Below are 16,127 nucleotides of genomic sequence, written 5' to 3'. Positions count from 1 at the left end.
TCGAGGGCGGCGGAAGGAAGAGAAGTAGGATAAAAAGAAATGGAAATTAATATTCCGGCAGGGGCAAAAAGGTAATTCCAACGGTAGCTATATTTCGGGGAATTTGAACCCGACGTGAATCGAACATCTGGAGTCAGACGCGCTACCATTGCGCCACGGATCCGAAGATGTTAGCATGATGAAATATATATTATTTATTAAAATATAAAATTTATATTTTTATTGCAGGATATTTCATGATCGTCTTAAAATATTGTAATTCTCCGTCTAAAATTTTCAAGAGTTATTAAATTTAATTATTATAAAAGTTTCGTTATTTTGTGTTTATTTCCTTTGTTTAAATCTGTACTACAACGTTAATGTTTGAAATGATAATGTGTCTTATTCCCGAATCTTACGATCAAATTAGCTCTTTTGAATATTTCACAAGTTTATTTATTTTAAATTATGATTTATTTAAAGTAATTTTAGCGAAGAGGAAATTCGTATTTTCAAGTGTAAAAGTAAGTTAAAAACGTTATAAAATTAACTTAATTTAAATATAAAAATCACACTTATGCAAAAAATCAAAAGTTGCAACATTAAAGAGCCAAAAAAAACATAATCCAACAAAACGTCAAATTTATTGTAATTCAATTAGTTTTGACATTATAACTTTGACCAAAATGTCAAAAGTTCAAATTCTCAGATGAACTAATATTCTCTTAAAAAAAAAAACATATAAATTCACAAATTCCAAACTTACTAAAATAGAATCAGACACCCTCAAAACGTATGTGACCAAATGGTTATTGCAAATATGAAATGAAGCATCTTGCAATCGAATCAAGAAATTTTAACAAAAAAAGAAACACATGCTAATGCAGCAGATAAATCTTTATTCAACTTCTGGATTCTGAAATCCAGCTAACTTCCATAAATAATTACACGCACACTCAGAGCTGGAGAAGAAGAAGATTCAAAGCTACAAAGTCTAAGGATCAATAAGAGAGTGGAACAATAATTTTACAAATGTAGTAAGAAGAACCTGTCCTTGTATGAACTAAAAGAACTGCTACTCTGAGAGCCTCTTTCCTTTACAGCTCTGAAGTTGGATCGAACATAAATAGAGACCTCAATCGAACAGTCATAATAAGGTTGGATACTTAGCATCAAGAAACTCTCTGAGAGTTCGAGCGGCTTGCTGACCACCCATTAATACTGCAAGCTTCTCAACAGGAAGAAGAGAGAGCTCTGCTAAGCTCTTGCATCCATCCATTATTGCCCTGTAATTTGAATCCGTCACACCCGGAAGCCGCCTTAGAAACTCAACCGCAGAGGTGTTGTAATTTTCCGCTCTGAAATGGCCACACCACCAAACAATTTACTTCATAATAGGTGGTTCTATAAATCGTATTACATTGACTCGACTTACGACAGTTGTGCTTTTTATGTTTAGTCAAAGCAGTGCCAACCGAAACCGATACTTGTCTAAGATATCAGCAGTACTATGTTCCAATGAAAAAGATTAAAAAGGGATGGAAGGGCAGACGATATATATCGAACCATTTTACCTCACATCGTTCTCGACAATGCCCTCCTCAGAGGGAACCCCAACTCTAACAGCCTTGGTTTCATCCGGTTCGTCTTGATTTGCCTTCAGAGAAGCAAATATTTCAGCAGTAGCATGGAGGCTGCGAGACCAAAGTATTCGAAGACGAGGAAAATGAAGAACGAGGAGAGAAAGCTTAGACATAATGTTTGTTGGTGTCAAATCATCGCCGATATCACTTGCGGACTGCAAGAGGCAAACAACAAACTATTGGTCATAACTATCACCATGAAATTAAAACATTGCCCTTTTCCGTGCTGAAACTCGAATTGAATTACCTGAAAAGAGAAGCTTTTGTCCTGTGAGAACTCAATCAAGAGAACAGGTATTCTGTAATAGCGCACCATTGTCTCCACTTGATGATAAAGGCGTCCTGACGCAAAGCTCATGAAGAGATCCTGAATGCTCTTTCTCTCAACGCATATAAGAGGTGAAAGAATATAATCCCCAACTTCTAATGTTATTGGAATTATGCGCATGCCTTTCTGGTGGAGAACATTTGGAAGGCTACTCATGAACTCCCTCATGTCCACTATGACCTGAGGAAGTACAAATTTATTGAAAAGGAAGTAATGGAAGTAATGGAAGGAAGCAGAAAAGAAAAAGAAACATCACATACCTGCATTTCTTTCTCCAAGTCTTTCCTTCCACCAGCCTTTCTGGTTGAATTCTGTGTAGTTGCTAGTGGTTCTACAGAAGAATTTATTCCTAAGCAGTATCCATTCTGATTGGGACAAAGTTTGTTTTAATCAGATATAAAACAGAAGAAATAAAGGAATTTCACATCTTAAAGTTCATAACCCAGTAAGCGATCCACCTTTGACAAGGAAACCAACTATAAAAGGGCAACACTAAATAGAAACTAAAAAAGAAAACTAGAAGACTAATATGGCCACAAATTACTTCTAGAACATCATATAATACAATTGCCTTCCTAAATACACGAAGAACAATTCATTTCATGGGGAGTTAGGCATTTATAAATAGCATATTACTGCAGCAAACACCATCATTGTTTATCACCTCCCTTGAAACAATTTGAATATCCACAAACTTTCGACCAAGTTGGGGCAAAATGAGTAAGCATCTTCCATTTCATTGAAGAGAACCACAAATGCAAAAGAAAAACACCACAGCAGATGAACTTGTGGTAGATAAAATGCAATGCTCATCACGGCCATGTTTCTGCTCTACCAAGCAAGTTCTAATGAACTAAAAGGTTAAAACGTGCGCACACGCATTTATATATGAAAATGCAAGTGTGTCCACACACATGCAAGACAAACCATAAAATAACAATAATAAGGATTGGAGATTGTGAAAGGAAAAGGAGAGGGTTACTTCCCCCTTCTAAAGAGAAATATTAAAAAATCATTGACGGACAATAAAAATTCCAAATGAGAAATATAAATGTTCTTTACGAATTCCAGAACCATTCTAAAAGATGAAAAATAACCTGATCAACGGGGATCATCATCAGTGACTTCTGTCTGATCAAGGATTCAAATGCACTATTCTCCCTCCGAATGCTGGCCTGAAACTTTTGTACCTCAGTAGAATCTTCATAGAAAAGAAAATAGACTTTCAAATGTTTAGATGGATTCTCAGCTTTATAGACTTCTATCTGCCTCACAAAGGTAATGTCTGGATGGTACACAATAACAATGGAAGGCTTCAAGGTGTCTAGGATTGGTTGATCACTTTCAAGAGCATAAAAGTGCACTGGAGGTAGCAGCTTCGTCTTTTCTCTGCCCTTCTCTCCCTCCGGATGAGAAGGTGCAACCAGGCAAGTGGCCTCTGAAAAGCCATCCAAAGCCCCTGGATTTTCCTCATTTGTCCAATCTTCACAACCTGATACACATGCTTCGACTTTATCATTTATTGATGCTTTCTGATTGCAAACGTTCTTATCCTTAGATTCATTAGAATCGCCAACATCTACGGAATCTTTTTTACTCAGTTTTCTCTTTCCCTTTGAATATCCTATATTATCAGCGTCAGGCTGGTGATCATCAATTGCTACCTTCTGATCATCAACAGGTTTTTGATCCACAGAATTATTGATCTTGGAAGCACCTTCTCTACTCCTTCCTTTTCTCTTTTTGGTTGCCTGTTTTGTACTATCCTTGTCATTCCGTGGATCCTCCTCTACAGCAGAATCATTTTTTGCTCGATTTCTTATTTCTGATGCTGCTGCTAACAGTGCCTTACGCTCTTGTTTGTCTAAGCTGCTAGCTTCAGCATTTTCTGCAGGTGCTATCAGAACAACTCCATCAAGAACCCCAAAACCTTTGGGATCCTTATGCTTCTTCTTCTTATGGGGTTTTATGTCACGTAGCTGTATTTTATTCAGCAAGTATTTCTCCCATTCAACCCGTAGGACCTTCACAAGAAAATACATCATCATCCTATTATTCCTATATATCATATAACATATACCTTTGAGAAAGCTAACCGGCTTTGAATGAAAAAGAATAAGCAAACATTTGGACAGTATAGATCTTTGCAACCCACTTCAAGGGTTCTGAGAGAAAATTATGCTTCAAAATTGTATCTACATGTGATAGTATTTCAACATGTAAATAGTTTTAACAATGTCATTTCATTGGAAGCTGTGGACAAAATCTGCAAGTTTATTTCTTTTTCTTGTAAGACTTGTAAAAAAGAATAACCTACTGAAACATAAGAAGGGCATCATAAGGTCAATGATTCTGAAGACACTAATTCACCACATAATCAATTATTCTCCAGAAAATTGTCAGATTAATTTCTTTAACATTAAAACCAGCGTAAGTTTAAAATGAGAGACCCGCTAGTGAAAATGGATCAAGGAAGAAAAATGTCTGCAACCATACTTCAAAATAAGATCTAACAAGGAAATCAGCAGTGCTTGGATTAAAATGCAGAGGGCTGTATGGATTTATAGCACATTTGGATACATTCAGATTCCAGAAAAAAACTATGGAACATGCTACATAACCAAAATAAATAAATAAAATGCATCGTGAAAGTTGAAGTAAATGTAATTCAACTGAACAGAAAAAAATATATATATATCAGAACTAATAGAGAGTCAAATGACCTTCTGCGGGTTGTTCATAATGCACTCTTCAAGTTGCATGCATGAGCGCTCATCTTTGCATGCCACTAGAACGATTCCACTGCTGTCCTTGTCACTTTCTAGCAGATTCTCTTCTCCTTCAGAGAGCCGCTTCCGTCTTTCCTCTTCTATTTCTTCGAGAACCTCCTGTAAAAAATGAGAAGAATTAACTTTGAAAATCTGACAGAGCTTATTCTCTTGTTCTGCTTCATAAAACCATACAAATTTAAAGAATGTTGACATCTGAAGAGCATTGGTTCAATGACCAAAACTAAGCCATAGATCGCAAATTTATAACCAAGTTTATTACAGCCGTTCAACAGAAAATGTTGCACGGGAACTGGAACTCACTCACTCACACGTAAGACCTTCCACTTTGGCGCCTCTTCCAAAACTTCATCCAAAAGTATTCTACCAGTCGTACCTGATAAGATGGCAAACATCTATCACAAGAACTGTAAAAAGAACCAAATAAACATAATAATGTTCACGCAGTTTCTTCAAAAATTTCCCCTTGACCCCATTTCTACCTTATTCCCGTTAATTTAATGGATCCGAGTTGCTACCTTAATCTGTTTAGAAGATTTGGAGTCTCGGGATAGACATAGGAAAATAAATACATAAACTTATGCCCTCACCCTCTTCCTCATTATTGTCATCTCCTTTCGTTTTTCGCCTTTTGCCCACCACACCCTTACCCTGCTCGTGTATTTTCGAACCATCAGGTCTAACAATTCGATATACCCGTTTCTTGGCATAGTCAAAGATCTTGTAGCTCGATTCTGCAAATATCCAGACAGACCTAAAGCTCTCAGACACTCTCAGAGTGTCTAGATACTTCAAAAAAGTCACTGCATCGTACCTACCCAAGTAACATTTCAAAACAATACGCATCTTCTTGTTAGTATTTAAACATGTAGAGAGATTTTTCCACTATTCACCACCAAAAATTTAATTTCCGAACGAAGTTAAAATTAGATATTGAATTATTTTCATATGCTCAAAATACAAATAAGAAAATAGAATCAGAAAGGGAAAGGAAAAGTAACAATAAAACTGAATTCAAACAAACCTAACGAGATAATCCAATAATTTCCTCAAAGTTTTCAAGTCTGACACGAGCTGCTTCGTTCTCTTCCCTAACGTATGCCAAATTGGATCCAACTGTCGTCTCACAATTTCATCGAATGATTTGAATAACCCATTCTCCACAGTCAAATCCTCGACATCAACTTTATTAGTCTTCCTCATTTCTTTCAAGCACGCGTCCATAACCTCAATTATAGCTTTTTGTATCCCTACCATGTACTTCGTCATCGGCACTCTTATATCCACCACGTCCGGTGGGTTCCTCTCCAATTCCTCCGAAACATAAACCTGGAACCTCGGCCACAAATGCAACCTCCGAACATACAAGCACTTCATGATCCTCTCCGCCTTGGCAAACCCAGAAACCATCGCGTGTGGCTTATCAGAAAAAACTCGAACATAAGCATTTCGGTTGTGGGAACGGATGATTCGAACAATGAAAGCTTCAGTGGACGTTTCCGACAGAGAATGAGCATTGAGAAGAATAATCCCGGCGATATTAGAGGTGGGAAGCTTGTTCGTGAGAAGATCAACAATGAGAATCCGAGGAGTGACGAAAAACGCAGAGCCGGATGAGTAGAGAGAGAGACGGTGGTGGGCAGGGAGATCGGCGGTGATTTCAGAAGGGAAAGTTATGGAATCTGATTGATGGAGCTTGAGGTAGAAAATTATTTGGGATTTAAGCAAGAGTTGGAAGTGAGAAGAAGGAGATACGAGGAGGAGAGTGCCTTGAGCCGGAGAGTGAAGAAGGAGGAGAGAGGAAACAAGTTTTGCAAGATTTAGACCTGAAGAGATGATTACTAAGCCTCCATTAGAGTCTTCAAGAAGCTCTGTGATTATGTGCTCGTGAAATTGAACCATAGGATTCGACTGAAGCTCTGTCAACGACGAATTTGCTGTGCTAGGGCTTTCTTTCCAAAGGTGGCGGGAAAATGGGGGCGCGGGTGAAGAGGATTGGCAGTTTACGAGTTTTGCAGGGACTAGCAATACGACGTCGTGAGAGCCCAATGAAAAGCCCAACAATCGCCTTTCTGCGACCTGTAAGACCATTAGTAAGTGGTAATTGGGCCCAATGAAAAGCCCAACAAATATTGGGCTTTTGTCAAATTCAGCCCAACCTTCAGAGCTTTAATTGGATTTTTTAATTCACAAATTCAAATTAGGAGTTGAAAGTGACCACCTTTTGACAGGGTATATATATTGCTTAACAACTAAGTTATGCTTTAATTTGACATACAATATATCATTTAATTTCTTTTTACAATTAATTTATTGTTAAATGATATAAATAAAGGTTAAAAAGGTTTAATAATAAAATTAGATCTAATAGGACCTTAAATGTTAAATTTTAAATTCACAAGAGTTTTCAGAAATATCAAATAGATTATAAAATACTAAAATACTAAAATTATTCAATCAAATTTTATAGACTTGATAGATGCTAAAATTTAATAATCTATTTAATAATTTAGCATTTTAATTATTTTTTGGAATTTAGATTTTAGTATTTGAAATATATATTTTTTAATTATTTATTATTATTTTTTCATTATTATTATTATTAACGGCATGACCAGACCATCTATTTTTTATTGTAAACTTATTTTCGTAAAATATTAATCATTAAATTAAAAACATATATTTTATTTTCTCTTTCCTTTATTATTATTTTTTTTTTTTAATTTCCTACGTAGGTCTTCTTCTTTGGAAATTTGAGGTTACTTGTTGAGACTGCAACGCGTGGAGTACATTTGACTTCGTGGTCAGTTCACGCGCAATGTTCAAAAGCGGACGAAAATCGCCATTATCTGGCTGACACGTGGAATTTTCTGCTATTAAAAAATCAAAATGGGGTCCAAGCAAAAAAGTATTTATCCCCGCCAATATGCTTGGTGCCACGTACAGTAATGCGATTGGATGACGTGACATCTTGACTCTTGTAAAATAAAAACGCACTCTATCCTTCAAAAAAATTTCACGCGCTTCTGGAAGTTGAAGTGCACGCGCTTACAAACCCTAATTTCTTTCCCATGCTTTTTTTTTTCTTTCAATTTTCTTAAAATGATTATTGTACTTTTAAAAAAAAAGCATTTCAATTATCAGCCAAATTTCATTTTTTTCGTTTATTTACCATAAATTCTGTATAATTATATATTTAGCTCTCCTACCATATTTGACTATTTATCATAGCTTTCTACTAAGTTACAATCGATATCATATTTATTATTTTATTATAGGTAAATATCTTATATATATTTATCGCTATTTTCATTTTCTTTTGTGCTTTATTTGATTTTGTAAATGATTATAAATATAAAATTTTCACCGATGTTTACGTGTGGCATTATCCGTAAGTATATGTATTTAATAGGTAGAAGTGTTTGTAAATTCAATTGAAAAAATAAAAATTAAAATTGAGATTAAATTATACAAAATATCCCATTAATTATTGAGATATAAGAAACGGTAAGAAAGATGTTAATTTTTTAGACTGTTATAAATAATATTATATATCAGTTATGAGGTCTATTTTTATAATTTTATTTTAATGAAAAATATGTTTTATCTAGAACAATTTAATGTTCTATAGAAAAAGATTCGATTTTATTGTAATATTGTTGCTAAAAAAATGACATACCAAATCAGGGCTCTTCCGTTTCCAATTCGCGCTCCAATTCCAACACCGCTTCCTTTGGCCGCTGCTGCTTTTAGAATCAACTCATCAGTTTCGAAATTTGCGCTTTCTATTTCCAATTGCATTCCCAAATTCTCACGTTCCGCCGCCTATTTTGCTCTAACATTTTGGCGGCGTCTCCTCTTTTTCATTGGGTCCGCCATATCTCTCTTTTGGGATTCTACAGAGTTTGTTTTCTCTCTGGAATTTCCCCTTCTTCTCCTCCTGAAGAACACTCCTTGGTGGGTCTCCTATTTCCTTCTCCTCGTTGTTATTTGGGAATTTCGATTGTTTTCTCCTCTTTTCTGCTGAATTGTTATTGGTAGGTTTTTGTTTTGGGATCCGATTTCTGTGGATTGTTGGATTTTGAATTGATTTCTGGGTTTGTTCAATTCTTTTCGATTGTTTTACCGACTACGATTGAATTTAATACGCATGTTTCAATTTCTGGGGTCAACAAAAAGCTAAGTCAAAACGTTTTATCTTGAATTTATGCGCCGCAGTCTTAATTTGAATTATCTGTCGACTAATCCGAGGATGTTTGGTTGTTGTTTGAATTTTGGGGTTGTTAAATGCAAGGGGTAAGATGGTTTTCACCGTTGTTGTAGTGAAACCCAGAAGGCAGCTGTTGTTAGTGGGCTGTTCCATTCTCTTTCAGTAAATGGGCTGTGGTCCGTCTAAAGGAAGAAGGCAATACCTTGGATACGAGGATCCTGTTTCCCTTGCTTCACAAACGACCTGTAAGTTCTCTGTTTCATTTAGCTTCTGCATGATCTGCCCTGTTTGTTCTTCATAAAGAATTATAATTTGAAGTTTCCCTTGTAATTTGCCCCTAAAGTTTTGGTATTATTGTTTTGTTTCTCCCTATCAACATTTCTGGCTTTGTTTTTTATTGCATGGGGAGGGAAGGTCTCGACTATGATCTTGTATGATCGGGATTGAGCTCAGTTGACTTGGAATTGGTTGGATTTGGCACCAAATAAGCCAAGTTCTGCCCTGTATAAAGTCAAAGTTTCTTCTAGATCTTGATTGTGTCATCATTGTAAGATCCCACATCGGTTGAGGAGGAGATCGAAACATTCTTTATAAGGGTGTGGAAACCTTGAGGGGAAGCCCGAAAGGTAAAGCCGAAATAGGACAATATCGGTTAGTGGGAGGCTTGGGCCGTTACAGTTGGTATCATAGCCAGACACTAGGCGATGTGCCAGCGAGGAGGCTGAGCCCCGAAAAGGGTAGATACGAGGTGGTGTGTCAGCAAGGACGCTAGGCCCCAAAGGGGATGGACTGGGGGGGGGGTCCCACATCGATTGGAGAAGGGAACGAGTGCCCGCGAGAACGTTGGGCCTCAAAGGAGGGTGGATTGTGAGATCTCACATCAGTTGGGGAGGAGAACGAAGCATTCTTGATAAGGGTGTAGAAACCTCTCCCTAGAAAGCGCGTTTTAAAAACCTTGAGAGGAAGCCTGAAAGGAAAAACCCAAATAGGATAATATCTTCTAGCGGTGGGCTTGGGACGTTACATATATACTCGAGAGTGGGGACGGGAGCTGTTTGTATTATCCTTTGATTTGATGATCATATTATGATCTAATTTGGTTTTTGTTGTCTTGTAAGCTCAGTTGACTTGGAATTGGTTGGATTTGGCACCAAATATGCCAAGTTCTGCCCTGTATTAAGTCAAGTTTCTTCTAGATCTTGATTGTATCATCATATTCTTTATACTGTGAGATCCCACGTAAGTATTCTTTTTATAAAGGTGTGGAAATCTCTCCCTAGTAGACGCATTTTAAAAACCTTGAGGAAAAGCCCAAATATGATAATATCGGTTAGTGGAAGGCTTGGGCCGTTACAGTTGGTATCAGAGTCAGACATTAGGCGATGTGCCAGCGAGGAGGCTGAGCCCCGAAGAGGCTGGATACGAGGCGGTGTGCCAGCAAGGATGCTAGGCCCCACAAAGGGGGTGGTCTGGGGAGGTCCCACATCGATTGGAGAAGGGAACGAGAGCCTACAAGAACGCTGGGCCCCGAAGGAGGGTAGATTGTGAGATCTCACATCAGTTGGGGAGGAGAACGAAGCATTCTTGATAAGGGTGTAGAAACCTCTCCCTAGAAAACGCATTTTAAAAACCTTGAGGGGAAGCTTGAAAGGAAAAGCCCAAATAGGATAATATCTTCTAGGAGTGGGTTTGGGACGTTACATATATACTCTAGAGTGGGGACGGGAGCTGTTTGTATTATCCTTTGATTCGATGATCATATTATGATCTAATTTGGTTTTTGTTGTCTTGTTTTTCCTCTTATTTCTCCCATTTTCATGCATCTTAGTGCTGATTTCTCATTGTTGTACCATGTTCTGATTTCCAGTTAGTGTCAGTGAAGTCGAAGCTCTATTCGAGCTTTTCAAAACTATAAGCAGTTCAGTGATAGACGATGGGCTAATAAACAAGGTATTTTATTCATCATACCAAATCTTCTATATTATGCAATTGTTAAGCGTGATCCCGAGTAACCTCAAGCGTTGACAGATGTTATTAAACGTGCAGGAAGAATTTGTATTGGCTCTTTTCAAGAACAGGACGAAAGAAAACCTCTTTGCAAGTCGGGTAATGTTTATTGTATGAACTAGTTTATAGTTCGATAATAATAATAATAACAACAACAACCCTTCTTGGGCACACATGAATTATCTGAAGCGTTGATCGACTCCAATTTTATTGGAATCAATCCAACTCACGAGCAGCACTAGCTGTGTCGATGCGTTTGTACTTACATGTCTGTAGTATCCGTAGCTACGCTTACTCGGCTTATCGTAGAGGTTGCAGTAAAACTGAGGAGCCTTTTTTGTGATTGTAGATCTTTGATCTATTTGATGTGAAGCATAGAGGAGTTATTGATTTCGGGGACTTTGTTCGTTCGCTCCACATATTTCATCCAAATACTCCTTTGGAAGACAAGATAGGCTGTACGTATAAACGACACGTTCAAAATTTTATAAGTTTCTTTACTCGTACTCGGAATTCTTGTGGTGTAAACGTTAATGTAATATTTTGCAGTTTCTTTTAAGCTGTATGATCTAGATAACACGGGCTTTATCGAGCGCAAAGGGGTATGCCGAAGTTTTCTTTACTCCTTTCGTTTTCGTTGCTTGCTTCACCAATTAGTAACTCGAGTTCTATTAGTTGGGGCTTGAGGCTCTAACTCTGTGTCGATCCCAATTATAATCANATAACACGGGCTTTATCGAGCGCAAAGGGGTATGCCGAAGTTCTCTTTACTCCTTTCGTTTTCGTTGCTTGCTTCACCAATTAGTAACTCGAGTTCTATTAGTTGGGGCTCGAGGCTCTAACTCCGTGTCGATCCCAATTATAATTATGACAGGTTAAGCAAATGTTACTAGCACTTCTTGGCGAATCTGAAATGAAGTTGGCGGATGAGACGATTGAGATGATACTCGATAAGGTGAATAATAGATAACCGATCTCGTTGTGTGACATGTCGTTTACATAATACGTGTGACGAAGTTATTCGTGCATTGCAGACATNGTTGGCGGATGAGACGATTGAGATGATACTCGATAAGGTGAAAAATAGATCATCACCGATCTCGTTGTGTGACGTGTCGTTTACGTAATACATGTGACGAAGTTATTTGTGCATTGCAGACGTNAAGGTGAATAATAGATAACCGATCTCGTTGTGTGACATGTCGTTTACATAATACGTGTGACGAAGTTATTCGTGCATTGCAGACATTTTTGGAAGCTGATATAAACCAAGATGGGAAGATCGACATGGCGGAGTGGCAACACTTTGTTTCTAAGAACCCGTCGTTACTAAAGATCATGACACTCCCTTATTTGAGGTAAGAATACGGGAATTTGGACTAGGTTTGTTCGTTCGTTGGTTCGTTGTGGAGTAATTTGTGAATTGATGTTGAAAATGCAGGGATATAACAACAGCATTCCCAAGTTTTGTGTTTAATTCTGAGGTTGATGNGTTACTAAAGATCATGACACTCCCTTATTTGAGGTAAGAATATGGGAATTTGGACTAGGTTCGTTCGTTGGTTCGTTGGTTCGTTGTGGAGTAATTTGTGAACTGATGTTGAAAATGCAGGGATATAACAACAGCATTCCCAAGTTTTGTGTTTAATTCTGAGGTTGATGAGGATGCTGCTTGAAGAGAGTAAATAGAATTAGAGTTGTGATTAACTTTTGTTATTCTTGGAGACCAAACTGTTTGAGCTGAGATGAAATAAGGAGAAGAATTTTGGCTATAGAAGAATTTTGCGGGAGGAGATGTCCTAGTGTGAGCATAGTGAGAGGCTCAGTTTTGTGTAAACCATCTTCTTCTTCCCACTTTTCTCATACTTTCAGATAATATTATTTCATATTATAAAATATTTTATTTTTAATTAGCCTTCTAGACTCGGTTTAATTCGAAATTGGTCAATACTTTGACTTATACGATTCGAGATTGGTCAATACTTTGACATATATAAGTACTAGAGTTAGGTAGTGAGTTTAACTATTTAAAACCAAGGTGACTCATGGGTGTTGTAGTTGCTGAACTTAGACCTACACAATTCAAATAATTGAATGACGGTGTTAAATTTAAAATAACATTTAGATCAAATATATTTTTTAATCAATAAAATGATTTTTTATTATTATTTTGAAAAAATAATAGAGAAAATTACTATAATAAAATTACCATTTTCATTATCAATGAATATTTTTATTTTATTTTATTTTATTTTAAAATATTCAAATGAAAAATAAATAGAAAACCGAGAATGGACAAGGCCTCGAGTAAACTGTAAAACTGGGCCGCGATTTTCGACCTAGAAATGCAAAACGACGTAGTTTAACTAATACTTGGTTCTTCCCCGCCGTCCTCGGCCCTTCGCCGATCGGAGGAGGCGGCGGTTTTTTTTTTTTTCTTCTCTGGTTTCTGCGAGCGATAGTCCTTGGAAATTTTCGGGTTAGTTTGATTGTTCATATTATTCCTCGCCGATTCTGAATTTTTGGTCCTCGTATTCGATTTTAAGTATCATCCTTCTCTTCTTCTTTACCATTTGTTGTTTCCATATGAAATTTCATGGTTCCGGCCGCGCGCTGTATCTTCGTTTTCAAGCTAGGTTAATTTTTAATCGAGCGCTTAGTAACCAATTTCTCTTTCGGTTTATTAATTATAATCCTATCGACTTGTTTTACCGAAGATATTTGCAGCAGCCGTCTTCAATTATTTTGTAAATTTCTAGCATCATATCTCATTCATGGATAATTTGTAGTGTAATCTCTTTTTTTTTNATAATTTGTAGTGTAATCTCTTATTTTTTTTATGGCCTTGATCTTAGCAAGAGAAAGACTACTTCAATCCCGTGTATTAACGGGCTTTTCTTTGAAATCTGGACTAGTTTCAGCTCTGCAGAGCTCTGCTTCAATATCAGCTTGTAGTGAGAAACTGTTCTTCATTAAAAAATTAGTAAACCCTGGATTTGCTGAGCTATGTTGTATTCGATTTTGTCGTTGTGTTCATACTTCTGTAAACACTACAACATTATGTTGGGGAGGTTCCTCACATACAGTGCTTTTGGGAAAGCTAGAAATTGCTTTGAGAGATCATCAAATTGATGAAGCATGGGAATTGTTTAATGATTTCAGAAGGCTGTATGGTTTTCCAAAGGATAATATTTTGCTCATGTTGATTTCTCAATTATCTTATACTTTTGATTGCAATTGGCTACAAAAGGCATGTAACTTGGTTCTTCAAATCTGGAAAGAGAAGCCAGTGGTATTGCAACTCAATGCCTTAACTAAACTTACCCTCGGATTGGCGAGATCCCAAATGCCGATTCCTGCTTCCGAGATGCTTAGGTTGATGCTGCAGATAAAGAGATTACCACAAATGGAACTGTTGCAGATGATTATTATGCACATGGTGAAGACAGAGGTTGGAACATATCTTGCTTCTAATATATTAGTCCAGATTTGTGATTGCTTCTCACAACAGGCTGCAAGTAGAAATGACCAAGCGAAATCGATGAAACCGGATACTGGGATCTTTAACCTGGTGCTCCATGCCTGTGTCAGGTTTCGATTATCTTTTAAGGGTCAGCAGCTTGTGGAATTGATGTCTCGAACTGGGGTTGTTGCTGAGGCACAGACAATTGTCCTAATTGCTCGGATTTATGACATGAATGGTCAAAGAGATGATCTAAAGAACTTCAAAATGCATATTGACCAAGTTTCTCCTTTACTGGTTTGTCATTACTGTCATTTCTATGATAGCTTGTTGAGCTTACACTTTAAGTTCGATAACTTTGATTCCGCTACTAACCTTGTGCTGGAAATATGTCGATTCGGTGATTCTCGTAGCATTCAAAAACGTTGGATGGACTTCCAAAAATCTAGCCTTGTTCCAATTGGATCACCTCATCTAAAGGACGGATTGAAGATAAAGATTATGCCAGAACTACTGCAGAGAGATTCTGTTCTCAATGTTGAAGTGAAACCAGAGTTTATAAATTATAAGAATGGGAAACTTGTTGCCAGTAACAAGACCCTTGCTAAACTCATTGTTGAATTCAAGAGACTTGGAAAAACTTCTGAGCTCTCTAAACTTCTACTTCAAGTTCAAAAAGGGTTGGCATCAGTTAAGGGTTCTAATTTGTGTTCTGATGTAGTTAAAGCTTGCATTTATTTAGGTTGGCTCGAAACTGCTCACGACATTTTGGACGACATCGAAGTAGCTGGCTCGGCAATGGGCTCAGCAGTATATTTCTTGCTCTTGGAAGCATATTACAAACAGGAAATGCTCAGAGAAGCAGATGTACTGCAAAAACAAATGGCAAAGGCCGGACTGTCCACTGCTATGGCAGAAGACATGGCTAACCGAAGTTTGTTGCACGAAAACGAACCAAAAACCCACGACACGCCTCTCGCTGAATCTATAGTTCAAGAAATGGAAGAGACCAGTGGCATATCTTCTAGAGTTTACAAGTTCAATTCTTCCATTTACTTTTTCTGCAAGGCCAAAATGGTTGAGGATGCCTTACAGGCATACAAAAGAATGCAGCAGACAGGCATTCAACCTACCGCCCGAACTTTTGCCGATCTAGCTTTCGGTTTCTCTTCTTTGCAAAGGTATCGCGACATCACGTTCCTATGGGGAGATATGAAGAGGAATATGCAGAGTAAAGGCTTAGTGTTGAGCAGAGATCTGTATGAGTTCTTGTTGCTGTGCTTTCTTCAAGGTGGTTACTTTGAGAGAGTGATGGAAGTGGTTGGACATATGGAGGAGCAGAAGATGTTCACCGACAAGGGAATGTACAAAGATCAGTATCTAAAGCTTCATAAGAATCTTTATAGGAGCTTAAAGCCATCAGAAGCCAGAACTGAGGCACAGAAGAATAGATTAGAACATGTTAGAGCATTCAAAAAATGGGTTGGTATTTACTGAAATTTTGCTTGAAGTTTGAAACTAGTTTTGACAAAGATTTAGTTTGTTTGTTTTTGTGCAGAACCATCTCCAAGGCTAGTTGACAGTCGTTGAGAAAAAAAAAATTGTATGAACTAGGGATCGAAGCAAATATATTAGGTTCAAAAAAGTGAAATAAAAACTCTTACCGTGAAAACACCTGACCTAGGTCACATCGTCTAGTTTCAAAGTC

General features: G+C 37.3%; 3 protein-coding genes across 5 annotated transcripts; 2 read left to right on the top strand and 1 right to left on the bottom strand.

Moving 5' to 3' along the window:
- Window positions 1–858: 858 nt before the first annotated feature.
- LOC111795564 (DNA repair endonuclease UVH1-like) lies at window positions 859–6,717 on the bottom strand. The gene is made up of 9 exons (XM_023678067.1): window positions 5,764–6,717; window positions 5,330–5,553; window positions 5,051–5,115; window positions 4,674–4,838; window positions 3,048–3,974; window positions 2,211–2,315; window positions 1,870–2,130; window positions 1,554–1,777; window positions 859–1,337 (listed from the first exon to the last, which is right to left on the bottom strand). The coding sequence occupies exons 1-9, from the start codon at window positions 6,639–6,641 to the stop codon at window positions 1,127–1,129; spliced, it is 3,060 nt and encodes a 1,019-aa protein (XP_023533835.1). The 5' UTR covers window positions 6,642–6,717; the 3' UTR covers window positions 859–1,126.
- Window positions 6,718–8,419: 1,702 nt separating this feature from the next.
- Window positions 8,420–12,707, top strand: LOC111794617 (calcineurin B-like protein 1). Of its 3 annotated transcripts, none has more exons than XM_023676688.1 (9): window positions 8,420–8,696; window positions 9,063–9,194; window positions 10,817–10,899; window positions 10,996–11,055; window positions 11,306–11,414; window positions 11,506–11,558; window positions 11,831–11,911; window positions 12,202–12,314; window positions 12,569–12,707. In XM_023676688.1, the coding sequence occupies exons 2-9, from the start codon at window positions 9,116–9,118 to the stop codon at window positions 12,630–12,632; spliced, it is 642 nt and encodes a 213-aa protein (XP_023532456.1). In that variant the 5' UTR covers window positions 8,420–8,696; window positions 9,063–9,115; the 3' UTR covers window positions 12,633–12,707. The 3 variants fall into 3 exon arrangements, with proteins under 3 accessions (XP_023532456.1, XP_023532457.1, XP_023532458.1); XM_023676689.1 differs by having other exon boundaries at window positions 9,034–9,194; XM_023676690.1 differs by having other exon boundaries at window positions 8,685–8,776.
- Window positions 12,708–13,790: 1,083 nt separating this feature from the next.
- Window positions 13,791–16,084, top strand: LOC111796175 (pentatricopeptide repeat-containing protein At4g17616). The gene has a single exon (XM_023678900.1). It carries the CDS (start codon window positions 13,796–13,798, stop codon window positions 15,914–15,916), a length of 2,121 nt encoding a protein of 706 aa, XP_023534668.1. The 5' UTR covers window positions 13,791–13,795; the 3' UTR covers window positions 15,917–16,084.
- The last annotated feature ends 43 nt before the right edge of the window (window positions 16,085–16,127 follow it).

The sequence above is a fragment of the Cucurbita pepo genome, chromosome LG05 (genome assembly GCF_002806865.2).
Source record: "Cucurbita pepo subsp. pepo cultivar mu-cu-16 chromosome LG05, ASM280686v2, whole genome shotgun sequence".
In the NCBI taxonomy this organism is placed as follows: domain Eukaryota; kingdom Viridiplantae; phylum Streptophyta; class Magnoliopsida; order Cucurbitales; family Cucurbitaceae; genus Cucurbita; species Cucurbita pepo.
Note: the sequence above shows the minus strand (reverse complement) of the source record. Positions and strands in the feature narration are given on the sequence as shown.

Coding starts and splice junctions, on each gene's coding strand:
- LOC111795564 (XM_023678067.1), bottom strand. CDS start 6,641: ATGGTTCAATTTCACGAGCACATAATCACAGAGCTTCTTGAAGACTCT. Junction 5,554..5,763: donor TTATTGGATTATCTCGTTAG/GTTTGTTTGAAT, acceptor TTACTTGGGTAG/GTACGATGCAGTGACTTTTT. Junction 1,778..1,869: donor ACAAAAGCTTCTCTTTTCAG/GTAATTCAATTC, acceptor TGCCTCTTGCAG/TCCGCAAGTGATATCGGCGA.
- LOC111794617 (XM_023676688.1), top strand. CDS start 9,116: ATGGGCTGTGGTCCGTCTAAAGGAAGAAGGCAATACCTTGGATACGAG. Junction 9,195..10,816: donor CCTTGCTTCACAAACGACCT/GTAAGTTCTCTG, acceptor TCTGATTTCCAG/TTAGTGTCAGTGAAGTCGAA. Junction 10,900..10,995: donor ACGATGGGCTAATAAACAAG/GTATTTTATTCA, acceptor TTAAACGTGCAG/GAAGAATTTGTATTGGCTCT.
- LOC111796175 (XM_023678900.1), top strand. CDS start 13,796: ATGGCCTTGATCTTAGCAAGAGAAAGACTACTTCAATCCCGTGTATTA.